Source organism: Canis lupus, chromosome 1, assembly GCF_003254725.2.
Source record: "Canis lupus dingo isolate Sandy chromosome 1, ASM325472v2, whole genome shotgun sequence".
Lineage (NCBI taxonomy): Eukaryota > Metazoa > Chordata > Mammalia > Carnivora > Canidae > Canis > Canis lupus.
Genome location: NC_064243.1, coordinates 99,888,490 through 99,916,415, shown reverse-complemented (window position 1 = coordinate 99,916,415; position 27,926 = coordinate 99,888,490). Strand labels below are relative to the sequence as shown.

The window sequence follows — 27,926 nt, the reverse complement described above, 5'->3', positions numbered from 1 at the left end:
TCCTCCTCCGCGCTGGGACGTAGTAAACCTTCTCGCCAACACCCCACCCAGCTGTAATCAACTTCCGGCCTACCCCCTTCTGCGCTCCTTCCCTACCCAACTTCCGGTTCGTCCCACGAGTGGTCGCCCTCGTGGCGGTGCACGACTCGGTCCTGGCCTGGGCCACTGACTGGAAAAGTGTTGATACACCGCGACGTAGTGTATCCGACTCGAGCCCTCCCCCAACCCAGCTGGACCACCGAAGGTCGCCAGCTAAGGCCCTCTTCTGGGCAGCCCGGTCTTCGCGGGCCATCCGAGATGGCCCTCCAAGATGGCCGCCGCCAGGGAGAGGTCGAGCGGGTATGCCGTAGGGGTGGCTGGGAGTTGTAGTCCGGGCCGACGCGCTGACGCATTTCGCCGCGGGCCGACGGTCGCCATTGTGCGCCGCGCGCTGGGTGAGTGTGGCGCGAAATCTGCTCCCGTCGGGGGCTGTGCGGATCCATCGCGGAGGCACTCTTCGGGGTGTGCAGCCCCAGTCTCCTCTCGGCCAAGCTCAGTAGCCGGAGGCCGGTCTTGCCTGCTGTCTTCCCGCCGCGGGGCCGGAAGGGGCGGTGTGGTCGGGGACTCGGGGCCCACAGGGAAAACAACCCCCTCCGGGCGTGGGGCTTAAATCGGGCTTACCTGTAGCGGGCGCGTGCGGACTGGACAGGGAAGTAACTCCCTCCAGGTGAGAAAGCTGTGAGGACGGCCTTCTCTCCAGTAGGGGGAAACCTGCCCTCCAGGTGTCGGGGAGGAGGGGGAGACGAACCTTTCAGTGCGTTTTTCTAGGTTGGGGGTGGACTTGTCAGTTCACTTTGGTCGGGTCGCTGCTGGGTAAAGGAGGGGTTGCCCCTCTGCGTAGCCCTCACACTCCTCCTGCCTCCCAAATTCAACCTTCTCAGGACTGCCTCCTCCCACGAGATACGTCGAGAAGGAGGTATGGCCTCCGGGCTTCCGACAGCCTGGTTCCATGTGAGTAGAGGCTTCTTTGAGTTTCTGAATCTACCCCTGGATTTGGGGGTGGGGGTGGCCGGATGATAGTGAGATGTCACCTTCCCTCGAGATGTCTTCAGGCCCCGAGCATTTTGGGGAGGATTGAGAGACTGGCTGGGAATGAGAGACCCTGCTGGACAGATGAATCTCAGGTTGCTTAGCTTTCCAAAGGAATGGTTAGAATACAGGTCAGGTTCTGGGGGATTCTGATTTATCCTTTATATAGAGGATAGGCATTGATAGGTTTAATCAGGGAGTAGGCTCATATTTAGATTTCAGTAGCTACTTTGGCATCAAAGCTAAAGGGGAAGTGAGCTCAGTCATTAAGATAAAACAGGAGGATGGGTCCTTGACATGTGAAGGAAGTAGAGGCAGCACAGGCAGTGGGGTGGGGGCTGAACGGTTGAGTGTGATGATTCAGCTTACAGGGAATTCTTTAGGAGGTATAACCACTGATACCAGTATTGGAATCCCCAAGTTAATAAACGGAGAGGTCTTCAGAGAAGGAAGAGCCCTGTCTGGCCTCATGTGTTGTCCTCCTTGCTGTGACCTGAACAGGGTCAGGCTTGGGTTTGCTCAGTTTCAGACAAACGCAGGAACACGTGAGACACCTGGAATGCTCGGGTCATCTTGTAGACTGTGCCTTCATGTGCTGGGTCAGCCTTCCCCCTCCTGTCAGTGTAGGTGACGACAGACCATGGCTGAACAGAAACCTGTGGGTTTTAGGAACCAGTGACCTTTGAAGATGTGATCCTGGGTTTTACTTCAGAGGAATGGGGACTACTGGACCTCCAACAGAAGTCCCTGTACAGGGAGGTGATGCTGGAAAACTACAGGAACCTGGTCTCAGTGGGTAAGGATGGCCTCCATGTCAATAAAGATCTGCGCTTTGCAGCACGAATGTGGTGCCTCTGAAGTGTGTGTCTGCTTGGGCTCAGATTGCAAGGATGAGAGTGAAATTGTAAAGGCTCCAGAGCTTGAGGGAAAAGGCTTTAATTTGTACCTGGAGGGAAAGGTAACTTTATGTGACTTCTGAAGCCACCTAGTCCACCCCCCACAGTCCTTGAATCCTATGGAGGTAGGTCTGTCACGGATGTTTTCAGACAGTAGTGGATGCTCATTTATGTAACAAGAATTCCATAGTATGTGGGGTCGGTGTCCCAAGAATTCAGGAGTGTCACTGAAGACTGATCCCTTCCATTTCTTTGTGATTAGTATGAACTTTTCCACTCTTAGGTTAGTGGCTGCATGGCTGTGGCACCCAGCATCATGTTTGTATTCAAGGCAGAAAGAAGGGAGGGGGCAGCTTTGGCTAGTTCTCTTTTCACACCTACCATATTTAGCAAGAAAGAAAAGTCCCTAAGGCCCCCAGCTGACATATTTTTCTTTGTACCTTGTTGGCCAGAACTGGATCCCATTGCTGGCCAGCCACTTTTAGTGGCAGGGGAGTCCAGGGATGCAAATAGTTGATAAAGGGAATGGATTGAGTTATCATCACTGACATAGACCAGAAGTCATGCCCTTGCAGGGAATAATTCAGGGACAGCATGTGCCACAGCAGGAACACATTTTCTCCGGAACACAGACCCCCCAAGCCCTGTCTCTTTTCCCTTGGGCAGAACATCAGCTTTCCAAGCCAGATGTGGTATCTCAGTTAGAGGAGGAGGAAGCGCTCTGGTCCGTGGAGAGAGGAATTCCTCAAGACACTTTTTCAGGTGAGAACCAGGCCCACAGGAGTCCTGGCAGGGATGGGCTGTTTAAGATAGGGACTGGTGTCTTAGAAGAAAAGATGGGACAGGGGAAAACACCAGATGGGGTGTAGCTGCAGACATGCTGAAACTGTTTTCCTCTGGTCTGAGTCAGGGGTACCTCTTGGTTGAATATGAATTTGTTGCAGCTGGCAGGTTGGCTGTAGGGTCTCCATCTGTTCTACTGCTCTTCTTTCATGTAATCCACCAGTATCTGGCTTGGTATGTCTGTCCAGACTTCTTTATAGATGTTTATATGTATGTATATGAGTATGTTTATGACTTGGGGGTGTTACACTCAATACAAATAGGCCTGTTTCATTCATTCTAATAGATACTGTGTAATTCACGTTTGATCTTTCCTCTTGATGGTTGTTCAAGTTGTTGAAGAAAACTTTGTTGCATATTTTTTTTTGCACATTTCATTTGGGTTTTTTGTAGGTAGAATTTCTTGAACTAGAACTTCAGAATCAACCAAGATAGAATCTAAAAATATGGTAGCAACAGATTGCTTTCTAGAATCCTTTAAAATATATGTAGGTGCTCAATTACATGAGAGCTCCTTTTCTGCTTCATTGCCAGCAATTTATAACGATCTTTTTAAGATTTGCGGATCTGATAGTATGTTCAGTGTAGTTCACGTTTTCTTCATGAAGTTTTCTTCATGAACATATATTTTTATGTTACGTTTATATTTTTTCTTGTATGAGTTCATATATTTTCCTTTTTTTTTTCTGTCGGTTTTTGTCTTTTTGGGTGGGTTATTTTGCTGAGAACTCTGCATTCGTTATGAGTATTGATAATGTCTCAGACCAACAGTTACCATCTGCCTTTAAATTTAGTCTCCATAAGGAAGTTTTATGATTCAGGTATTTTTCCCTAACAAAATTTTTTATTCCTATTCATATCATAGTGGCAGATTTTATACTTTCTTGTATTCCTGTATTTTTTTGTTTAATTGCTGCACTTATCTGGAGTTTGTGTATATGGCATGGAGCATAAATTCTTTCAGCACATTTTCTGATTAGATTCTTCCACTTATCATAGACTAAATTCCCACAGTCCTCATTGGATGCAGGGCTCCATCTTGGTCCCTTCTGCTTCATTGATCTCAGTCTGAGTAAACACCATATTGCTGTACATATGGTAGTTTTATAACAAACCTGGATAAATGGGAGTTCCTCTCATTATTTAAAAAAAAAATTCTTAGCTGCTCTCAACCACCTGGTTTGCCAGATGAACACTTAGCATCAGCTTGTCAGGGGTTCATTGAGAAAATCCTGTTATAATGATTGGATTTAGAATTCCTTGATGCAGAATTGGTTCGTCTAGTTTAACAAGTGTGCAAAGAAATCTGCTCACCTCACTGCCTCACTCAGGCCTTTTGAGTGTTGTTGGGCTTTCACTGTGGTTGCAGTTAATCTTCTCAGGTTAATCTTTGCAATCTCACGTAGTTGGTCCAGATGAGACTGTCAGGTTGCTAAATTCTCTTAAAGTTGTCTTATTAGGTTCTCATTAATTTTCTTAGTGCAGCCATTTTACCAGCAAGTATAAAGGAGGAGGCAGCTGTATTCTTATTATTATTATTTTACTTCTTTTGCTTAATTACATAATGACATCACATCTAGTACTTTGAAAACACTGAAACTGAGAGTGTGAAGAGTGAATGTCTGACTTAAATAGTACAGTTTCTTGGCTTTGCCGAGCATGATCCTGGACTCTTCTTTGATTCAAATAAGTTTTATTTGGGTAAAGAAATAGTCCTCTAGCTCTTTTGATAAATGAAAAATCAGTAATAGCCCTAGGTTTCCCTCATTATCTTCCCAAAGTGATCCTCACAATTATCTCCTTCAAACAGTTAACACAGTGACTTAATAAATGTAGAAGTGCCCTTGTTGTAACATGCTGCTGGCATCCACTAATACATCAGTATTCATAAATTAGGTTGGGGAGGTGAGTGGATTTTTTAATTATTTTTATCAACTTTTATATCAGGTATTCTGAGTTTGTAAAGAAAACTTTGGATACTCTTTCTTCCCTTTGTTCTTTGCGTTCTAATGCAAGTGACTTTGGAACTACCTGCTCTGGCAGTATGCAACTATGAAATCTGCACCTGGTCCCCCATCTTTGGTGATGATTTTCTGCTTGCCACAACATAGACTGGCATTTATGTGACTCTCTGCCCCACTTTTCTAGACTCAGTTTGATGGCTCAGCATTAGTGTTTTTTTCTTTTCCGTATTCAGATTCATTACTTTCATTCCCTACGTTGAAAACCTTTCCAACCATTAGCACAGGTCACTAAACTGTACCTCACTGGGAAGGTCCCCAGCAACACAAGCACTTTGTATCCACCCACTGTGGTATCTTCCCTGGTGTTTCCCCTTGATCCAGCCTCCGAAAGTCCTTTCCTGTGGTGGTGGCTCTGGTTGTGGCAGGTCTGTGTCTCACCCTACCTGGAGCTCAAGCCCCAAGTTCCTGTGTTGGCAGACCCTCCAGTCTATTGATGATCTAGTAGTTCCCTGAACCTAGCTGCCATGTGGGATTTGGGGCACCTGTGATTCTGCACATCCTAGGAGAACTGGCTTATTAACAGGTGACAGGAGATTCTGAGATGATGTCCCAGAGCAAGAGACCATGTGCAGGGAGGCTTATCAGGACACTTTATTACCTATGCCTGAGGTAATAGGTGCTGGACTCTGCTCTGTCACAGAGTCCTTTTTTATAGGTTTTCCCTCCACTGCCTCCCTTTACACCTCACAAATACTTGTGGAAGTCCTGGTGTCCCCTGTAGTACATTAAGCACTTTGGTAATAAACCAAAGACCTAACATAATCCCTGCCTCTGTGGACCTTGTAGCCTAATAAATTATGGCTTCTACAAACAAGTTCCCCAGATATCTGTAAACAGATAAATAGTGGTAAGCACTGAGAAGAAAAAGGACATGATGTAAAGTGGGAGGTAGTGGGGAATTACTCTAGAGGAGCTGGTTGGGGGGCACTGCAGGGGTGAAATTTTAAGCCAATTCCCAAAGAAAAAGAATTCTACAGACATGTAAGAGTGGTAGTAAAGAGAGCTTCCAAGTACAGAGACAACATCTGGCATGACCATGAACATGGAACAGCTTGGCACATTCAGGAATCCATCCCTGAATGGGCTGGGAGGAGGTGATTGAGGTATACTGACATGTAGGCTAGGTTTGGCAGTGCACATGTGGCCTCCACTTTGAGGAGAGTTTTGATTTTTATCAGGCAGGTGTGTGATGTGGCGTTTCAAGTACAATTCAGGTGCTTTTGAGCCATATTGGGGCACAGATGGAAGCAGGCTTGGAGCTGTGGTAGGTAGCATCTAGGGAGGAGGTGATGACACCTGGCCTGAGTAGCAGAGGGGTTGGGGAGAAACTGGCATGGGCTTATCCCAATTTATAGGTGGATTCATTGGGGCCAGGTGAGTAATGGGAAGAAAGTGACCAAGAATCCTTCACAGGTAAAGGCTTCAGGGATTTCCTAGGACTATTTATAATGTATGTGTTTGCCACATAAGTTCTTTTTGTATCAACATCTAGTTTAAAAAGAGAATAAGTAAATAAATAAAAAGAGAATAAAGGAGAAAAATTATTACTCCTGAATTTTTGTCTTTAGTCAGTGACATGAGGAAATCTGGTAAAGGCATAAACTTTTGAAGGGTAGAAATGGAGGTTTTGTTTGGTTTTACTCAGTTGAAGTAATTTTTAGAATTACGTGAATAGTACAAAGAACTCCCTTATAGCTTTCACCTAGATTCAATAGTCTGTGGTACTGTCCCATGTCTTGACTGGTTCTGTTAATGACTTGTGAATGAGAAGGAACTTAGAGATGTTTAAGTAGAGGTTTGTGAAGCCAGTGGAATGCACCTCTCTGGACTCCAAAAGGAGGTCCCAGTGGGGCATAGAAACTTGGGAATGACAAGTGTTTGGAATGGCATGCTTTATTACTATTAGATTAGAGCATCATCTCCAGCAGTGGTCTCTTTGCCATCACTGGTGTAGTGGTGCCTCTCCCCAATGCAAGGGACTGGGTTTAAGTGGAAAGTTGTCTTTCTGAGGCAACTCGTTTTGTATGGCTGGCTCTTCAGCTCCCTCTGACAGCAAAAATGCAGCACAGATATTGGCTGCCATTGAAGGTATACTGAGTAATAAGCACATAAGACATGGCCATCTTTAAGGTGGCACTGACTTGGGAAAACAGATACTTGATGGCATTCAGATCTTTAGCTGTAACTCTGTCCTTTCAAGAAAGTTCTGCCATATATGTGGTTTGGGTGGAAAACTTGACATAAGCTAAATTTAATCCATAGAAAAGCAATGGAGTAAAGACACTATATTTAAAGTCATGAATATAGGAAAGCCTGCAGGATATTTAATTCTTGACTTGTCAAGGAAGACACAGGAGAGATGAGCCCTACAAATATGAATGTAGCAACACTCAACTTAGTGTGAACTTTAGCAGAGAAAAATAACCTCTATAAGGAGACTGTTTTGGGGAGGAAGACAAGGAAATCCTTTTCTAGATTTCACCCTTTGTGTAGCCTGAGAGGACTCACATAGGCTACAAAGCAAACATGTAGTAGGTGTAGGAAATCAGTTGTTTTATACAAAGGGTAATTCATTCAAGAACAGTGTGTTCAAGAACACACTCCATAAATGTGTTCAGTGTGAGGAAGCCTACTGTCAGTTCAACCTTTAACTAAGGGAAGGCTCACATGGGAGATAAACATGGAAAGACCATAAATGGAGAAAGTTCTCATGACTTTTTTTGACCTGAGAATTCAAACAGGGAAGAATATCATCATAGCGGGAAAGGCTTCTGGCCTGATTCACTCTGGCTTGTAAAAGCTCATACTGGACACACACAGAAAACTCCTAAAACCAGTTGTATTAAATGTGGGAAAGTTGCATGCATAGCTCTCTTACTCAGCACCACAACAGTCATACTGGAAAGCACCTGAGAATGTCATCAGTGTTAGGCTTCAGGAGGCATAGAACATGCTGGCAAGAAGCCCTTCAGTAGGAGTCCTCATTGTACTCAGGATCAGAGGACTCATATGAAAGCACTCCCTCAGTGTATTCTGTGCAGGCAAATCAGCCTTAGTTCCCACCTTACGTGACAGAACAACAAGCCAAAAATCAAACTGGAGAGAACTACACTGAAGAGTGAAAATGAAATGTCTCATCCTATTTTTATACCAGATAATCATACAGAAGGCAAACTCTGAATAAAACTGGTGACATAAGTATACAAGTATAGTAAAAGAGGTCTTGTTTTTTCCAACTTGTTCTGTTATCTGAGCTGAACACCTAGAACAAATATTAAACAACATGAGAACAGTCTTTATTTCAGTGTCCCATATAAGGTTCCCATTACTAAGACAATGACTCAATCTCTAGCTCAGGAAACTTGGGTGAATAAATGTTTGAAGCAACTAAAAAACAAGAAGACCTCTTCAAAGAGGAGACTTTGAAGACAAGATCAGGCTTTGAGGTGAGAGGGTGGGAAAAGGACGATAAGGGGGAAATCTTGAGATACATAATGCAATTAAGAACTCTTAAACGTTCACATCCTAGGGAGTGGGCCAGAAGTTTAGAATCATGAGTGATTATCAAAACATTTGACAAGAATCTAGCCTAGCAGGATGTGGCCACATACCATGCAACCTTTATTGAAGAATACATTCTCTGTCACCTTTCATATATTTACTCTTTTGGACCCATGTAATCTTGATTCTTTTATCTGGAAACCACTCTGCTTGGTGTCTAGATGTAATCCCCAGGGTAATTTCAAGGCCTGAAGATGCTTTTTAATTGAATAAGGAAAATAGGGGCAATTTGGCTGATTTGGTAGGAGGAGCAGTAACTCTTGATCTTGGGGTCTTGAGTTCAAACCCCATGTTGGGTGTAGAGATTGTTTAAATAAAAACTTAAAAAAAAAAAAAAGGAAAACAAACATTTGATTCCAAAAGTTCTACGGAAAAAAGGGAAGATAAATACAGCTCAAATAAAAGAACCAGAAATGGAGAAGAAAAAAGGAACCCAAGAGCTAATGTTCCAGAAGGAGAAAATACAAAATCAACTTTGATTAAATAGAGGGAAAATAAAAGACAAGTTAAAAAAACTACACAGGGAAACAGCAGTCACACATTCAGCAATACATGTAGTTTTCATTATAGTACTTTGTACAGTAATGAGCCGGCTGTATGTACTGATATGGAAGTCTCCAGGATATGCATATTTATTAAATATATCGTTTAAGATGTATGAAGATATGCAAATGCACATAATATCAATGCCTTTTTTTTTAATATTACAAACACAAATGTGTCAGTTATCACTGAATGTAGAAGCTTACAGGCTGAGATGGCCTCCTGAGAAAGAAACTAGACGGAAGAGTAATTTTCCATTTTTAGAAGTGTTGCCCATAACCATGCTGATAAAATGGAAACTGCTATCTCCTGTTGTGTTACCAGTTCATGACACAATACAGATGCCTCAGTAATTACTTGTTGAGTTTAGGAATGAACAAACGATAAAATGGAAAGATTTCTGGAAAAGTTATGGTTGTCAAAATTGGTCACAGGAAAAGTACTAAAATTAACCCTTTTAAAAATAAAGTGGCCAGCTGCCTATTACTGACCTGGGCAGTGAATATTTTCCAACTTCTTGTTAAAAGAAAATTCCTGTGGTACATGAGCAGTTCAGTGGCAAAACACAGGCTGGAATGCTGACAAATTCTGCAAAGTATACACAGCATTACTAAAGTGCAAAATGAGAAAAACATTAAAAACGAGATATTTGTAGCTTATTATTATATATCAACCACTTTAAAACTTCTCCTCTGAAATAGTTTTTAAGAGTTCATCAGTATGACAAATTACAAAATAATATGGAGACTAACAGCTTTGGCTTATACCAGGAATAACGAATTTAACATAGAAAAGATTGTTAATAGGTTCTTGAAATGGGATCTAAGAATAATTTAAGAAATGATTGTTAAGGAATCAATTGTTAAGGAGTTTCTATTTGAAAAAATTCTAAGTGGGATGTAGAGTAAATAGAAGCAATGCCCCCTTCCCCGCTTTTTTATCGTTAGTTTCAGAGGTAGAGTGTTATGACTTCTTTTTTGAGGGCTTATAAAGGCTAGAAGTGTATAAAGTCCCTTTAAGTCCTGCTATCATTCTAGCCAGCAGCTTCTAGAGAAATGTTGATGTAGCCATTCTACCAGTGGAAGCAGAAATGCAAGTCTCTGACCTGGCTGGTCTAGGAGTACAAACTGGGAGTCCTCTTACTGGTGGCCTGCACTGCCAGCTACTGCTCAAGCTCTCCAGGGGAAGAAGGGAACTTTGTAGCAATAGCAATCCTCCCACACAATTAAAATGATAGGGAGATTTCTTAATTTGACAGAAATAGGGGAAAATCCAGACTGACAGCTAAAACTCAAGTCACTCTGAAGCTGTGTTGAGTCAACAAATACTGCTTGAGAGCCTGCCAAAGTGCCACATACTGTTACAGGGATGGGTCACAGTGTTGAAAAGGATATAGTCAGGCCCCTGTCTCATTGGGCCTACATTGTTCCAGAGCAGCCACTAGCATGTGGCTGACTACATTTAAACGGACTAAAATGAACTTAACTAGTTCAGTTCCTTAGTTGAATTGGCCATCTTTCAGATGATCATTGGTCTCCTGCAGCTAAAGGCTACTATGTTGGACATTGTAGATCTAGAACATTTCCGTAAATGAGCATTCCATTGGCCAGTGCTATAGAGAAGGTAGAGAGTGATAATTAATGAAGCAAATACTTTGAAGTGGCAATGACCTGAAGAAAAAAATGAAACAATGGAATATGCTAGAGGGGAGTGACAAGGGTGGGCAATACTAGTTTAGAACTGGGCAGGAAGGCAGTTCTGAGGAGGTGATAAACTTTGGTTCAAGAGCTGGATGGTGAAGGGATACCAGGTAAAGATGTTAGGAAAGACTACCAGGCAGGGGTGTGGCCAGTGCAAATACCTGTAGACAAGGCACACTGGCACATTTAAGGAATAGTAAGATAGCAGCTGTGAGAAGCACCCTTTGATATAAAGGATATAAAGGAGCAGAGTTTGGACCCCAGCTGCTCTGTTCCCCATTGTGGCCTGGGCAGGGCTTCTAGGCTCTCAGCATGGATTTCCTTTGTGTGAAGGATGGACGCTACTGCTTAGTGGGACTGTGGTGTGTAAAGCCCAGGTCTTGGGGGGCCTTCAAGTAACTCTTGTTGCTCAGAGACTTTAATGTAAAGATGATCAACACCTTTGGCAGATCCTCCTTTGGGCCTGGCTTTAGGAATTCGAATGCACAAGACCCAGTTGACATCCTCAGCAGGTCAGTGGGGTAAACAAACTAAACAAACTTAGAAGGTGATGCTATAGGGTGCCCAGCTGAGCTGAAGAGTGATGGGAAGAGGAGAAAGGGTGAAGAGCTGAGGGCATTCTGGACAAGGAGAAAGAGGAACAGGGGAGTGTACACAGGGATAGGGGGAGCTGAGATAAGCATTCTTCCTGGCTTTGGCCTCCAACAAGATCATGAAAGGTCACTGTTAATTAGTCACTGTTGAATTTATGGGCTGACAGCCCTAGTATAGCTGGCTAGTTATGGAATTCTGAGCACTGAGAGATGGCTTATCCTGGAAGGGATGCAGCAGAGACATGAGAGGAACTGTAAGAGGAGGAAGAAACAGCAGCTCCCATCAGCCTTTCTTTTTTACATCCTATATCTAATCAGAGGAAACTAAGGTCCAGAGGATTAAGCCCCTAGTCCAAAGGCTTGGTGAATTTGTTTAACAACCCACTGAATAGATAGTTGGCAGGTGAGGGGACTAAACTGATCAAATCCCCACCCTAGATCATTCAGTTGGTGGATTGAAAACCAGTACTTAGGGATGCCTGAGTGGCTTAGCAGTTGAGCATCTGCCTTCAGCTCAGGATGTGATCCTGGAATCCCCGGATCCAGTCCCACATCGGGCTTCCTGCATGGAGCCTGCTTCTCCCTCTGCCTCTGTCTCTGCCTCTGTCTCTCTGTGGGTCTCTCATGAATAAATAAATAAATCTTAAAAAAAGAAAAGAAAATCAGTACTTAGAGCTGCAGTTGATAGAGATCATTTTGTGTAGCTCCACACAGATGAGTGGATCAGTCAGTCCCAGCTACGCTCCAGTGAGCTGAAGATCAATTCTGACTCTGCCAGCTGGAAAACTTGCTTTCACTTTGTGAAGTGGGGTGACTACTTCCAGTAGGAAAGAATACTTTAGAGGGCTTGGGGGATGGTCCAAAGGATGAAAGATTTAGAAGTCAACACTGCCTAGAATGACACTTACCCACTGGCTTCCAGGCTTGTGGCTCATCTCATTTTTTGCATAGTACCCAGTAGGTGCTTTACAATAACCCTGCAGAATGTGTTGTCCTGAAGGGCTGCTACAGCAGGGAGAACCAGGCTGCAGATCCACTGAGCGCGCTCAGCACCACAAGGATCAGCAGGGTTCCCAACATCCAAACCTATAGAGGCTTTAAAACTTAAGATGGTAAGAGTTAACATTTTTGAATGAGCGTTCAGTTCAGGATTTTGAGAAATTTCCCTGGTGCCCTCAAGGATAAGAGGAAGAACAAAATACCTGATCAGGATTAAAGGAGAAATAATGGGATGGATTAGAATAAAAAGAACCTACAGTTAATTTTCTTAAGAGATAAAGTACTAAGTAATACCTGTGATTAACAAGGAGTAAAAAACAAGTTTTAGAAATTAGCTGGAAAGCATTGTGGAGCATGATACATTTTTTAGGTGTCATGCATTATTGCTCAAAATGGCGCCTGTGGCCCAGCAAGGAGCCGCTAGGGAGCGCTAACTACCCCCTAGCACCCCAATATCCCACATCGGGCACTTTTCAAGGTCCAAGGGAATCTGGGAAATTGCCATCTCTGGCTTCCTGAGTTACTCTCACGGAAATTTCGAGCTCTGAGAGCTCCAATAAAAAAGGAATACATACTTTGCTTTCAAATCAAGAATTTGGAGGTAAATGAACCCCCAGAAGTCCTAAGGAACAGGAAGGGAATTACATGCTAACGACAACAGCAGATATAAACGAGTTGGGAAGGGCAAGCCCCCAAATGAAATTAATACGAAAGTTTAGGGGAAAAGGTCGGCAATGGGAGATCAACGCTGTAAATTTTATCAAAGAAGAAAGTCACTTTAAACCTAGGAAAAGGGACGCCTGGGTGGCTCTGCGGTTGAGCGTCTGCCTTTGACACGGCATGGTTCTGAATCCCGGTATCAAGTCCCACATCGGGCTTCCCTGCTTGGAGCCTGCTTCACCCTCTGCCTCCCATGAATAAATAAAATCTAAAAAAAAAAAAAAAAAAAAAAACTAGGAAAGGAATACAAGATGAAAAGCGCGGCCCCGGGCGTGTTTGGCAACCCCGAGCGCCCAGGGCCCGTCCGGGGCGGCGGGCGGCCCCACCCAGCGCGGCCGACTCCTGACCCCGAGCTGACTCACTTCTCGGATAGCGCGCCAGCGACTTACAGCCCCAGTGAGGTCGGTGAAACCGGTAAACCGAGGAAACCACCGACGAGCCAAGGTTTGTAGTCAGGAAGTTGGGAGGGGGAGGGGGAAAACCCCACGGGAACAAAGGAAGGATTGCAAATCGGAGGCTCGAAGATTGTCTAGGAATCGGGTGAATCGCTGCCTCAGGGGGAAGCGACCGCGCTTTCCCCCGCCCCGCGCTCGCCCAAAGGGAAAAAACTTGCAGATCCGCAAGGTGGGTGTAGAAGTTCCAGCTGCGTCCGCGCCGCCCCAGGGCGCGTCCGCTGTCGCAGGGAATCGGGGGATAGGGAACGAGAGCGGAAGAGGCCGGAGCCCAGGGTTCAGCGGTTAGCCAAGGGGCCCGCCATCCGGGCAGGGCTCGGGCAGGCTGCGGGCCGGACCTATAGCCCCAACATGGCGGCCCCGGAAATCGGCGCGGAGGCTCCTGGGAGTTGTAGTGTGACGGTGCCCAGCGCGTGACGCACTTCTGGACCCGGACGGAAGTTGCGGCCTGCGCTTTTCCGGGCTAGGGGATCGGGGCGTGGCTGTGGGGGCTTGGCCGTTGTCGCCCCGTTTTCCCAGCGTGGGGGGATGGGGACTAGGGTTCGCTTCAGTTTCCCGAACGCGAGCGGAAGCGTGTGCTTGTGGCTGTGGCCTCCGCCGGAGCAGCCTCCCCGGCATCGCCGCGTTCTGGGGGCGGAGCCGCTGAGCACCGCTTCAAAAGGCGCGCGGCAGCCGATTTGAGTCCGAGGAAGGATGGTCACCGAGGAAGGAAAACATTGGCGCGATGCACGCAGGCCGCCGATGCTCTTCGTGTCTTTCCGAGTTGGTTTTGTTTTTATATAACACAGCTGCAGTGACTCCACACCGGTAATTTTTCGCCTCGCTTTTTTTCCTTCACGTGACGGAAGCTTTTCTCTGTTGTAACAGCCACAGCCAAAGCAGTGCTCTTAATGCTTACCTGTGAATCTTGCACGATTTTCTTGAGTCATGTTTTAACATCAGCAGATGTGGGTCGTGGAAAAAAGACCACACGAAGGAGAACAGGCAGGGGCTGTCGTGGGAGCCCACTGGAGCGAGGGAAATGGGGAGTCGGAGGAGGGCCTCCCTGGAGGTTATTGACTTGCAGGGGTAAAAAAGACAAACAGGTCCTGGGTTTGTTGCCACAGAGGTTTCAGGGTCGGAGTTCTGCTGTCCACGTGGTCTGCTTTGTCTCCAAGTAGTCATTCCCTTGGTGTTTGTACATCTGTGTTCCTCTTCAAAAAGCTCCCTGACCACGAGTAGATGAATCTGGTGAGAGTCTTCTGGGCATTTCCCTGGGCAGTCGTTGCTAAGGCTTTGAGTCCATGCTGTAAATTCCCTTCTAGGTAGACTTGTGCTAATCATGTGTATTCAAAACAGCCAGAGTAGGAGGGCACCTTTGCTCTTGACATCAATTCTGCCATTTCTGTTTTTATAAAGCAACGTAAATCAAATTGGAAGTGAGCCATTATGACCTGTGGTTTACAATTTTCCTCTTTGCTTTTTTAAAGCTTTTAACTCATTTAGTCAATTAGCATTTCTTCTTGGAGTTGTAGAGAACTTTCTTGTTTCCTATTGGTTTGTGTCCCCTCCTTGGTATTTCCGGGCCATGCTAGAGTTGTGTTAAGCAGCTGCTCTTGTAAACCCTGTGCCAAGACACAGAGCCCCTGACTTTCCCAGTCATTGTTTTGGCTCCCATGAAGGCAGGATCAGGTTCTATTCCATGTGCATGGCTGTAGACCTATACAGCCTCAGAGGTCTCTACTTAATCCTCCTTGTTTCTCATATTTCTCTTCACCTTATAATGAAATATAATTTACATTCTGTAAAGTTTACTTTTTGAGAGTGTACAGTTCATTGGTTTTTATTATATTTACACTGTTATGTAGCTATCATTACAATCTAATTTCAGAACATTGTCATCACTCTAAAAAAAAAAAAAAAAACACTGAACAACACTCCCCAATTACCTCAATTCTCTATCTCCTCAAAACCACTACTCTGTCTCTATGTTGGTCTGTTTTGGACATTTCATGTAATGAAATCATACTATAGGTAGCCTTTGGTGTTTGGCTTCTTGCACTCAGTATAACGTTGACAAGATTTATCTATACTGTAGCATGCATCAGTACTTCATTCCCTTTTTACTGCCAAATAATACTCCATAGTATGGGTAGACCATATTTTCTTTATCCACCCTTCATTTGATGGACAGTTGAGTTGTTTCCCTTTTTGGCTGTTAGGAATAATGCTGCTATGAACATTCCTGTACAAGTTTTTGTGTTGACATTTATTTTTATTTCTCTTGGGTGTATGCCTAGATTTCCTGGGTTGTAATGTAAGTCTGTGTTTAACTTTTTGAGGAGCTGCCAGACTGTTTTGCAAAATGGTGCAGCGTTCTATATTCCCACAAACAGCAGTCTTTCCACATCATCACCAGCAGTTATGTATCTTTGATAATAGCCATCCTAGTCAATATGAGGTAGTATATCAGTGGTTTTGATTTACACTTCCCCAGTGGCAAATAATGTTGATCATCTTTATATGCTTGTTGGCATGTGTCTGGCTGTGCTGTTGACTTACAGAGTATCCTGCAACCCAGTTGGACCCTCATTTGGATCCTCTTCCTGCTGGTAATCCCCTGATGAAGATCGAAGTCGTTGAAGTCCTCACACTGAACCAAGAGGTAGCCCGTCCCCGAAACGCCCAGATACGGGCCCTCTATGCTGAAGATGAGGGCCTGAGCCTAGATGTGCCTGGGGAGCCCACTCAGCAGCTAGGCAAGCATCCAGGTGACCCCGAGGCTGCACGCCAGAGGTTCCGGGGCTTTTCCTTCGAGGAGGTGGCAGGGCCCAGAGAGGCCCTAGCCCGGCTGCGGGAGCTGTGCCGCCAGTGGTTGCAGCCAGAGGCGCACTCCAAGGAGCAGATGCTGGAGCTCCTGGTGCTAGAGCAGTTCCTAGGCGCACTGCCCAGAAAGCTCCGGATGTGGGTGGAGTCGCAGCACCCAGTGGACTGCCAAGAGGCAGTGGCCCTGGTGGAGGATGTAACCTGGATATCTGAGGAGGAAGGTAAGTGCAATGGAAGGGTGGAGAGAGGCAGTTCTGTGGGGGCAGCTTGGAGGATGAGGGAGCTCAGTTCAGAAAGACCTCAGGCTTTCTGGGAGCAGTCGGAGAAAGGTCACGCTCTCTCCATGTAGGCCAGGGTCTGCCTCCTGAACATGATCTTGAGTCAGTGCTTTAGATGCTTCCTTGCTGAAGTACCTAGTGCCTCTAAGTCAAGGGATCTGATTCAAGAATGGTGTTATCCCTGGACCTATCTATGGAAATGGAAAGTCTCAGACCCCTCTTCACAGCTACTGAAACCTTTGGGTCGGACCTAGGACTACATTCTAACCAGCCCTCCCCAGGCTTCTGATAAAAGCTTACAGTTAAATTCTTTGTTTTCATCCCTTTCAGATCTCTGCTGCACTACAAGCTAATCAAAAGTGTTCTTTTAGTCACTTAAGCATATTCTCAGAATGCATTGGTTTTTTTAAGATATGCCTGATATTTTAAGATTTTTTTAGGTAATTTCTACACTGCCCGCACATGAGTTTCAGACTTTTCAACCTCAGGATAAAGAGTCACATGTTCTACCAACTAAACCAGCCAGGTGCCCCTGCCAGAGTGCCTTCCAATGTTGTGCAATTGGTGGGGGTTGTAGATAAAGTGGTGACCAAGAAAGGACTCAGGCTCATGAGTTCAACAAGACTTAGGTCCAGCAGGAAGGATAGCAATTTGACGAACAGATATGCCTGTGACAATAGTGGGGATGAGAAAAACTCAAAGGTGCTGGCGGGGCTCCTGGAGGTAAGTTGCTGTAGCTAACATCTGGTGTGGAGTTAACTTAGAAGTGGACAGGAAGGGGGCATGTAAGTGGCTTGATTTCTGATCAGGTCATGAGATCCAGCTGCATGGCAGCTTCCTGCTTAGCAGGGAATCTGCTTCTGTCTCTCTCCATCACCCTCTATCCTCCTCTCCGCCCCCACTGTGTGTGTGCACATGTGCGTTCTCTCTCTCTCTCTCTCTCAAATAAGTAAATCTTTAAAAAAAAAAAGAGAGAAGTGGGCAGGAAGGATGTGCCAAGCAGAGGACTATCACCTATGAAGGCCCAAAGTGGGAGCAATAACAGTATACTCCAAAATTGGAGACAAATTGGGTAAATCTGTAGTACAAGGGAGCAGGGTCAGGGCTGATGGGGCCTTTGAAGGGATTTTCATGTCCTAAAGCAATGAGAAGTATAAAGCAGTGGGAACCAATCCATGAGCTCTCCCTAGAGACATATGGCTTGGTCTGATTGAGCTCTAAAGATGTACCAGGTTGCAGCTTGCTTTGGATGGTGAACGGTGAACAAGCTCAAAATGAGAAGCAGATTGGCCACCTAGAGCTGTTACTATGTCCTTCAAGAGGTGTAGTGGCTAGGGCAGGAGTGACAGTGGTGGGGAGCTGAGATAGGAGCAAATATGTAGGGTGCATTTGGAGGTGAGATTGCATGAAACTTGATTTCTGTCGGGCTGAATTTCATGGAGCACGGACACTGCTTTCTTGCTTACCTGAATATGTAATCTCACACAGTCAAAGTGACTATAGATGCAGTTAATTAAATCGAGAATTTTGAGATGGGGAGATTATCCTGCATTATTTGGGTGGGCCCAGTGTAATCACAAGGGTACCTATAAAAAGTCAGGCATGAAATTTAGGGGCAGAGAAGATAGGTGACCCCCAAAGCGGCGGTGACATGAGAAAGGGCCAGGAGTCATTCTAGGTGGCCTCTAGAAACTGGGAAAGGTAAGGAATATATTTTTCCCTAGAACCTCCAAAAGGAGGGTAGCCCTCCCAACACCTTGATTTTATTAGCCCAGTGAGGCTGGTGTCAAGATTTCTGATCTCCGTAATCATAAGAAAGCTAATTTGCATTATTTTTAGTCACTGTTGTGGCAATTTGTTAAGGCAGCAATAGGAAACTGATAGAGATGCCAAGGGGACAGTCTTGGAGCTCATAAGACAAAAGCCAGTTTGTCTGTTATTTCATATCTTGGGGGTGAATGAAATCAATATCACAGAGGATGGTGGAAAGAGGCCTTCCAGAGAACTCTTAAGAATTCTGCATTTGTGATCAGCAAGTTAGTTGGGACTCTTGGTTGTGAATGCCAGGGGAGAATTTACTGAAAAAGGCCCAGGGCAGTCTATTAACTTCAGGCATGACTGGACCCAGGACTCCTGTAGTGTCCTCAGGACTCATCCTCTCTATGATATTTCTGCTGGCCTCTGTTAGCTTTACTCACTAAGGCAAGCTGTCTTCATGTGGGGCCTCACTGCACAGAATTTCTCTTTCCTTAATGTTCCAACAAAAGCCTCTTTGGCTCTGATTGTCTAGCAGTAGCCCCCATCTTCATCCATGATCCAATCATTATGGCCGGGAGGAAGGGGCAGCCTGGCGGGTTAGCCTGGGTCACATCATGTGTTCCTCTTGAGAGTGGGGGTGGAGTCATTATAGAAGCCCATGGACCAGCTGGGGACAGATGAAGAGAGTCAGACATGAAGGAGCTGTGGTTGAAAGGGGTCTTAAGATCAGGCAGAGGTGTTTTCTAAGATGGAGGAAACTTGATAAAACAATTGTCAAGATAGGTGTGTTACAAGAATAGATCTGGTCCTGGGAGTCAGAGGATGTCCTATGGAAAAAATGAGAAAGAGGAAGAGGGTAGAGTACTCAGAGGCCAGAAATGGGGTCTTTGTTGCTGCTGCTGCTGCTGCTGCTGCTGCTGCTGCTGCTGCTTCTTCTTCTTCTTCTTCTTCTTCTTCTTCTTCTTCTTCTTCTTCTTCTTCCTTTCATTAAAAAAAATTTTTTGGAGGGGGAGGGGGTTCTTTGCTTCTGAGGTCAGGTGTGAGGCCAGCTGCTAAGGTGAATGGGGAGATGAGGCAGCTGCTTCAGGGGAGGGACTGAGTCCAGAACAGTCCTTGGAGGGAGAGAAAGTGAGATCAGGGGCTCAGCAGTGGGGACATTAGTGCTCTATATCACATTGGGTGATGCATCCTGAGCTATCCAGGTGTGGGGATTTGGGCATGGGCTGTGAAGAGGAGCCAGAATGGGGATCTGAGCTGGTAGGGGAAAAGGCTGGAGCACAGATGCCCTCACAGTAGCACCGCACCCAGCTGATCCCCTGTGCTGATGTCTCTTCCCAGCATCACCCTCCCAGGGCCCCACCAGCTCTCTCCAGACCACAACTCCTCAGGAAGAGAAGGAAGAGAACATGACCACCTGGCCAGTGAAGGCACTGCCTGAGGTGAGTGGGGAGTGGTACCATTTCCTTCTCTGGTCATAGTATCCCCTGTGAGGTGACAACTCTTCTCCCCAACCGCCACCCCCACCCCAGGCCGGCAGCCCGCCACAGGCCAGGCCTTTCAGAGTTTCTGAGCAGGAAGGCCTTGCTATCACCATGGGGACCAAGGAAGGGGACAGCAATAGGAAATCCAGAAACTTGAAGGCAGAAGGGAGAGGCCAAGTGTTTATGGGTGTTTGGGACCACGTCTGGATCTGGGTGAGAACAAGACAGCCCTCGTCCTTCAGAAATGCATATTTAGGTGTTTATAACAGAAACAATGTCTGGGATTTGCCTCAAAATATCTCAGATCCAGGGCATAGATGAAACAGCACTGTCCCTGCCTTATCAACTATTGAGGTTCAGAGAATGTGATTGAGTGATGGTATGTGTGGCATTGGTCCCAACTCTCTGCTGTAAGTGGCTCCTAACTGGCTTAAGCATAAGGTGAACTTATTGGCTCTCACATGAGTGGTCTGGGGTAGGCTTCAGGCAAGGCTATATTCAGGGGCTTCCAGGAGATAAGAGAGAGGAATGCTCTGGTCCTGGTCTAGTGGCTCTGCTTTCTCCCATTCCTTCTCAAGCAGGCTCTGCCCTTCCTAGATCAGGCAGAGTGCCATGGGGAGGCCTCTTCCTCCTAGAGTTCTGGCCAGCTCCCCAGAAAAGACTGATCTCGGTGCAGCCTTTGGCTACCTCACCCCCAGGCAGCCCCAGTTCACAAAGGCAGGGGCTGGTTCCACCACATGTAGAGGCACTATTACCAGAAGAAAGGGGTGTGCCTAGTGGTGGGGCTTGTTTGAAGGGCAGTCTTCTAAGGGAAGTTGCAGGGAAAGGGTAAACTGCAGATAGGGTTAGGTAGAGTGGGGGCAGTTTGCTTACGGCATTTGTAGCTCTTAGTGAAGCAAGGACTCTGCCTCCAACCTGGGCCCCAGACTTTGATTTTGTAAGAAGGTACCCATTGGGCATCTTATGGCGCAAGTCATGGTTCTAAGCAAACCCCAGAGCAGGGGTATCGTCAGCACAGCAGTTGAGAGACCCTGGTAGTCCTCTTTCTGTTCCTGTCATTGACCCTTCTGCTGAGCAGACACAGAATGTGGCATTGCAGGAACCAGTGACCTTCCTGGATGTGGCTGTGGACTTCAGCAAGGAAGAATGGGGGCTACTGGACCCCATGCAGAGAACTGAGTACCATGACGTGATGCTGGAAACCTTTGGACACCTGGTCTCCGTGGGTAAGTGCCCATGCTGACCACTACACCCTTTTGGGACTGGGAGCACCAGAGGCCCTGAGTTGGGGCTTGTGCCTTTTCTGGGCCCAGTGTGAGAACTAGGCATGCCCTCAAGAATTCCTTGCACCATCCATGCCTTCAGTTGGCCCTGTGGAGCTGGAGGGGTGGGCATTGTGTGGATAGCAGCAGCCTCAGGTCCAGCGAAGGACTGACTTGCTGCCCACCTTGAAGGCATAAGAGGAGTTGGAGAGCCCGGACAGTGCTCCCAGTTCTAGCCCCATACCCAATTGCCAAGCTCAGTGTTCCTCTCTTTGCTGCTTCACTGGTTTTTGCTGTTCCCCCAGGTTGTACGACTGTATTGGGGTGGGGGGGCAGCTTTTGAGTTCTTGATTATGTCATATTATCAGCCCTTTTAGCACTTTCTACAGTATCTGGATCTTTTGGGTTCTTTCAGGGTGGGAGACTACACTGGAAAGTAAAGAGTTAACTCCAAAGTCTGACGTTCCTGAGAAGGAACCAGCCCATGACCTGAAATTGGAAGAATTCTCAAGGGATGACACCAGGTCCCCTACCTCAAGAGATGTCTTACAGGGTGAGGCCCCGGAAGTCTTGGACACAGCACAGAGGCAGGTGGGGCCAACTCAGGAAGAAACCCTCCCTCAGAAAAGTCCCCAATCCCAGGCAAACACTAGCCTTGTCACAAGCCATATTTCACTCCAAAAAACTCTCCCTAGAAAACACTTGCGCAAGCGTGGCTCACGGGTTAAGAAGGTGACACGTGGTCCATGTGTAAAAATTCATCAGAAGGGCCACAAAGGAGAAAAAGCCAGGGAAAATACTAGTTGTGGGAGAGCCTTCAACCGGAGCACTCAGCAGATTACATTCACAAGAATCCACAAAGGGAGCCAAGTTTGCCGATGCAGTGAATGTGGCAAAACTTTCCGGAACCCAAGATACTTCTCTGTACATAAAAAAATTCACACAGGAGAGAAGCCTTATGTGTGTCAGGACTGTGGGAAAGCATTTGTTCAGAGCTCCTCCCTCACACAGCATCAGAGAGTTCACACTGGAGAGAGACCATTTGAGTGTCATGAGTGCGGGCGGACTTTCAATGACCGCTCGGCCATCTCCCAGCACCTGCGGACTCACACTGGAGCCAAGCCCTACCAGTGTCAGGACTGCGGGAAAGCCTTCCGCCAGAGCTCCCATCTTATTAGGCACCAGAGAACGCACACTGGGGAGCGCCCCTACATGTGCAACAAATGTGGAAAGGCCTTCACGCAGAGCTCCCACCTCATTGGGCATCAGAAGACACACGGTGGGGTGAAATACAAGAAGAAACAACCTACCTCATAGCCCTCCAGCTGAGCCGGTTGAAGAACATTGCCTTTTCAGCCTTATCCTGCAAACTGCAAAGTAACCTGAATGGGCCTGGTTGGCATTCAGAACTGAATGTGAAAAGCAGCATTGAGTGATGATGTTCTGAAGACCAAAGGACAACCAGGGATAACACCCTGCACATGAGGAAATAAAACTGCTGGGGGGTTGTTGCTAATGAACATAGGTTGGAAAAATATTTAATTTTTCACTCACTTGATTTGCTGTTATAACTTGTTTGCTCATTTGGTCATTAAAAATGATACTAGTGAAACCTGAAAAATGCTTTTAATATAAATTTAAAAAGCCAGGTACCAAAAAGTCTGTGCACTGATATATTTGTGGTAAAGTATTTATGCATATGGTCTAGGACTAAAAAAGAACAAGGATAAATAAACTGTATTTCTGTGATAGAATCTGTGTGTTTTTCCCACCTATTAAATATCTTTTCATTAATAATTTGATATTCAAAGTAAGCAGCATTAAGACAAAATGGAGATTGTCAGCTCAGATCTAGATGACTCTGTTAAAGGCTGCAGTCCTTCTAGTCCAAGATTCCAAATGAGTTAGGATGAGTGTGTCATTCTCATCCTTAGAACATCATCAACATGTGGGGAATGTTAGGTTCAGGGAATGGGAATCTCAAGCAACCATTGGAGGTCTAGAGGGAAGTGTGGGAACTTCCCAGGAATGTTCATTCGATTCATTTCTACTTTTTCTACAGGACTCCTTCAATGGAAGGAACTACCCTGGCTGGATGCTCATCACCAAGTTAAGCAGCAGGAGACTGGCAGTGTTAGCACATGTGTCTGATGCCCATATTTCACATTTTACATGACAGGACAGATTAAAATCCTTTCTCCAGGTCATATAGTCTATAACTTGCAACCCATCCCATCCCTTGCTCTACAACTCCACCTCTGTTTTCTTGAGTTGTGCATAATATTTCAAAACATGTTCTAAAATTCTGGGTCAGATATTGAACTTAGGCACATCACATATTGGTTGAGTGCTGCTGTGCATGCCTCTTAAGAGTCCTTGGGTTCATGCTGACAAGGGTGAGGCACAGTCATGGCTTCTGGAGTGAGTATGTCTTGTTCCTTTCTTGACAGGAGTGAATAGCCCCTGGAGACCGACAAGGGGAGCCAGGAGGACATGTGCCTAGAGAATGGTGATGGCACACCAGCTGTCCTGTTGTTCTTCATGCATTAGGCACAGGGCTCATGGCTGCTATATCACATTTAAACCTCTTCATATGTTAGCTTCTTTGAGAAAGTTAACATCTAGGGGCTTAAAGAACTTGCCAGGGCCTGCTGCCTTCCCACTACACAGTTGGAGATCTTTCCAGGACAGACAGAGCAGTTTTCAGTGGAGAACATCAGCAGTTCCTTTTCCAAGTCCTGATGATGTAAGGATGTTTGTTTACCTTGGGAGTGACCTCACCATGATGCCCAGTGCCCACTGGTGAAAGTCATAGCCATGCCCTCAAATGAGGTCAATTTATCCTGAAATGACATACACTGACTTATTGCCAGAAGATGGTCACTGAAAGAGGTGAGCAGTACTGCTTTCACATCTGTGGTTGTTTCAAATACATTCTTTACCATTCCTCCATTCCTAGAATCAGGTTGGGCTTCTGACTGCTTCCATCCGTAGGGTGGGCAGAAGTTATGCTGTGTATCTTCCATGAGATGAGGTCATAAAGGATGCTGGGGTTTTCTGTTCCCTCAGTGAAATGAGAAGTGGTGTCAGCGGAAACAGTGACAAGCCTACACAGTGTTCTGTGGTGAATGAGGAGAAGGAATATCATCCCTTCAGAGGGGGTGAATGGATGAGAGTAGGCTTGCCTAGCCGCTTATCCAGGGCCCCTGAGGTTTGGAGTCACTTAGTGAAAGTGGCCAAATTTGAAACCCAGTTGACTGCTTATCCAGGGCCCCTGAGGTTTGGAGTCACTTAGTGAAAGTGGCCAAATTTGAAACCCAGTTGACTGCTTTAGAAGGTCAGAGAAATTCATCTCTGAAGTGAATGGAAGAGCTCTTACTTTCTTTAAAGTTGGATGTAATGATGCAGAATTTGAATATATGAAACTGATGATTTCCCATCTTTTCCCACTCACGCATGATAATAGCAGCACCCACCATTACCCTCACAAGTTTGCCATCAGGGCTCAATGTGTCTGAATCTCCTGGGGGACCATGGGAGGCAGGGTAATGGCCCCACAGATGTCCATGCTAGTCCCCAGAACCTCTGAAAATTGTGTTTCACATGACCAGAGGGACTTTGCAGATGTGATTATGCTAGGATTTTGAAACCGGGAGATCATCCTGGATTATCTTCATGGGCCCAGTGTCATCGCAAGAGTCACCATAAAAGGGAGAAAAGGGCAGCCTGGGTGGCTCAGTCATTTAGTGCTTCCTTCAGCCCAGGACCTGATCCTGGAGACCCAGGATCGAGTCCCATGTCGGGCTCCCCGCATGGGGCCTTCTCCCTCTGCCTGTGTCTCTGTCTCTGTCTCTGTTATGAATAAATAAACAAATAATGGAGTAATAAGACAAGAGGGTCCAAGTAAGAGAGGAAGATACGATGAGATGACAAAAGCAGGGATTGGAGTGATGCAAGGCTATAAGCCAAGGGATGTGAGTAGCTTCTAGAGGCTGGAAAAGGCAAGGAAACTGACTCATTCCCTAGAGCCTTCAGAATAAACAGTCCTGGAGACACCTCAATTTCAACCCAGTGATACTTCTGACCTCTAGGATGGTAAAATAACATATCTGTGTTGTTCAAGCCACTAAATTTGTGGTAATTTATTTCTGCAGTGCTAGCAAACTAAAGCAAGAGGTATATGTGATTTGCAAATTTCTACCAAAAGGTGCTGATCTGTGCCCTAAAGGATGGTATACCTCAACAGGAAACACTGGATCTGTGGGAGGGAATGGGGGCAGGCACTGTGCCTAGGATTGGCAACCTGAAGGGAACTAGTGGTTCAGTTCTAGTGAGATGACACTCCGTTTTCACAGAAATGTGGAGATTGGTTAGGTAGGAAAACTCACCACAATATGGGTTAGTAGGATGCTCAGACTTTTGTGAGCTTGGGACAAGGACTGTTGTCTGCTAGAAAGGGGTGCAAATGTAACATCTGGGGTAGAGGCAGCTGCACTTGTGGAAATGGATGAGGTATAATTATGAATCATCTGAAAGCTGGAGAAAATGGTCCAGTTCACAAGCTGATACCTGGCTTTCTACTTCCTCAGACCCTCAGATCACAGAACATAGAAACAACCACCCTTATACTCTTGAAATCTGGCATTTAATAACAGCCAACGATGTGGACAACCATCAGAGCCCCTCCTTGGTTTCAGTATCTTCTTAGCACCCACAATAACCTTGCCAATTCATCAGTATTCTTCTCAATTGTGGGTGAACAGGAGGAAACTCAGTAAGTTGTCCAAAGGGACAGAACTGGAAGTGGCAGAGCTGGGAGGTCTACATGCTTTGGGTCACTTGTTCAACAAGCAGTCCTTGAATGCCTGGAGAAAACAATCCAAAGACACAATTATCCACCTACCCCCAGGGTCTTCAGTTATACTTAGAAGAATATGGAAGGTCATAAAAGATTAACACTAAAATGCAAAGGATTAAAGTAATTCTTCTGGGCTGTATGTAGGGTCAGACTAAAATAGGGCTTTGGCAGTGAGAGTGGAGGTTATTTCAGAATAGAGAATGAGCTAATGGATAAACAAGTACTTGGGATCTGCATCCACCAAGGTATATGGTTCTCATTCTTTTCCAAGAACCTTGTTCACAATCGCCAACATCACTCATGACATTTGGGTATGTCAGGACCTACTAGAATGTCAAGTTTGAAACAATCCTTCAAGCGACATAAAAAATATGGGGAGGGGTGTTTATGCCTGGAATTAGAAACATGGGACTTAGGAGGAAAAAGAGCAAGGGAACAGTGTCCAGAGATGGAAGAAAAGGGGATTTAGGAAAGGGGCATGAGAAGAGGTACACTCAGAAGTTTCATGAAAGGTTTGTGAGCCATTTAAAAGAGTTACAATGATCTCTTCTCTGCCTAAATGTTACTGTGTCAGGATGTGACCCTGGATTTGTAGCAGTCACCATGAGAACACAATGAGGCTTAATGAGAAGTGCTGCCAAAACAACAAGAAAGGAAAGTGGAAGGAACCTGGACCTATAATGCCTCTCCAAGCCCAAAAGCCCCCTGCCTCAGCACTTGCTGGTATGTGAGCTGATATTTTCTACTTTTAAAAGACGATTTACCTTGCACACTGTATCCACCAGCTAGTACCCCACTGCTTATTTTTCTATTCCCAATTCTTTCAGGTGCTGATTTTCCCACACCTCTCAGTCACTGGGGTGAATGTGGATTTGCAGAAGGCACTCGGGAATTCCACTCTCTTTACCAGAGATTGCTATAGATGTGGGCATGTGACCTAATCCTAGGCAAGATTACTATTCTTGATGGTTGTCCCTGTGAAGACAACTGCTACAGTAATCTCATCGGCCCGTGGAGGGTGGCATAACAGAAAAATGGCAAGTGTCTAGATCTGCAGTGTCTTTGCCATCCACTGACCCAATCTTGCTATCATCTTTGTTCTGGTATGCGCAACAAGTTTCTTATTGTTAAGACCAGTTGGCTGGGCCATTCTGTTACTTGCATGTAGTTAAAACACCCAGCTATTGAAGAGGAAGCAAAAGCATTCTAATGTATTAATCTTTCCTCACAGTAGGAGTAGACATGGAGAATCAGTGGGTTGAATATAATTCACGTCCTCTATAATATCTAATATTCATGAGGTAACATGTTATGTGTAAGGGGTGTCAGAGTGGGAAATCACAACCAGTGAAATGGAAAAGTAGAGTAAGACTTCTAAAATAGCAAAAAGAGGAAAAAATAGAATGTATGAGCAAAAATTAAGGTACAAAAACAAGAAAGAAAGAAAGAAAGAAAGAAAGAAAGAAAGAAAGAAAGAAAGAAAGAAAGAAAAGAGAGAGAGAGAGAAAGAGAGAGAAAGAAAGAAAGAGAAAGAAAGAAAGAAAAGAAAGAAAGAAAGAAAGAAAGAAAGAAAAAGAAAGAAAGAAAGAAAGAAAGAAAGAAAGAAAGAAAGAAAGAAAGAAAGAAAGAAAGAAGAATATAATAGGGAAGCCTGGGTGGCTCAGCGGTTGAGCACCTACCTTTGGTCCAGGATGGGATCCTGGAGTCCCAAGATCGAGTTCCATACTGGGATTCCTGAGAAAAGTCTGCTTCTCCTTCTGCCCGTGTTTCTGCCTCTCTCTCTCTCTCTGTGTGTGTCTCTCATGAATAAATAAATAAATAATCCTAAAAAATAGCCATAGAACTGTAAGAATGGTATCAATTATATAGGGTGGCACTAAATGTAAATGGCAAAATTCTTTATTAAAAATAAGGATGGAAAAAAAAAAATAAGGATGGAGGGCAGCCCTGGTGGTGCAGCGGTTTGGCGCCGCCTGCAGCCTGGAGTGTGATCCTGGAGACCTGGGATCGAGTCCCGCGTCGGGCTCCCTGCATGGAGCCTGCTTCTCCCTCTCCCTCTGCCTGTGTCTCTGCCTCTCTCTCTGT

General features: G+C 45.6%; 1 protein-coding gene and 2 long non-coding RNA genes across 6 annotated transcripts; 2 read left to right on the top strand and 1 right to left on the bottom strand.

Annotated features, from left to right (window-relative positions):
* Positions 1-22,737, top strand: ZNF274 (zinc finger protein 274). 4 transcript variants are annotated; one of them, XM_035701860.2, is made up of 8 exons: positions 1-434; positions 921-990; positions 1,738-1,864; positions 2,631-2,726; positions 15,943-16,425; positions 19,579-19,679; positions 20,821-20,947; positions 21,399-22,737. In XM_035701860.2, exons 2-8 carry the CDS (start codon positions 958-960, stop codon positions 22,298-22,300), a joined length of 1,869 nt encoding a protein of 622 aa, XP_035557753.1. In that variant the 5' UTR covers positions 1-434; positions 921-957; the 3' UTR covers positions 22,301-22,737. The 4 variants fall into 4 exon arrangements, with proteins under 4 accessions (XP_035557753.1, XP_025277056.1, XP_035557755.1 ...); XM_025421271.3 differs by having other exon boundaries at positions 20,800-20,947; XM_035701862.2 differs by lacking the exons at positions 1-434; positions 921-990; positions 1,738-1,864; positions 2,631-2,726 and adding an exon at positions 13,161-13,391 and having other exon boundaries at positions 20,800-20,947.
* Positions 7,957-12,126, bottom strand: LOC112643361 (uncharacterized). Its single transcript, XR_003125772.3, has 2 exons — positions 9,427-12,126; positions 7,957-8,093 (listed from the first exon to the last, which is right to left on the bottom strand). It is a non-coding gene; the product is annotated as an uncharacterized LOC112643361 (long non-coding RNA).
* A 3,036-nt stretch (positions 22,738-25,773) lies between the features above and the next one.
* LOC125753110 (uncharacterized) lies at positions 25,774-27,675 on the top strand. The gene is made up of 2 exons (XR_007404155.1): positions 25,774-26,564; positions 26,669-27,675. It is a non-coding gene; the product is annotated as an uncharacterized LOC125753110 (long non-coding RNA).
* Positions 27,676-27,926: the final 251 nt, after the last annotated feature.

What these genes read in the sequence shown, in the direction of transcription:
- ZNF274 (XM_025421271.3), top strand. Translation starts at nt 958, where the DNA reads ATGGCCTCCGGGCTTCCGACAGCCTGGTTCCAT. An exon ending in TTCCGACAGCCTGGTTCCAT is followed by an intron (nt 991 to 1,737) that starts GTGAGTAGAGGC and finishes TGTGGGTTTTAG; the next exon opens with GAACCAGTGACCTTTGAAGA. An exon ending in CAGGAACCTGGTCTCAGTGG is followed by an intron (nt 1,865 to 2,630) that starts GTAAGGATGGCC and finishes TCCCTTGGGCAG; the next exon opens with AACATCAGCTTTCCAAGCCA.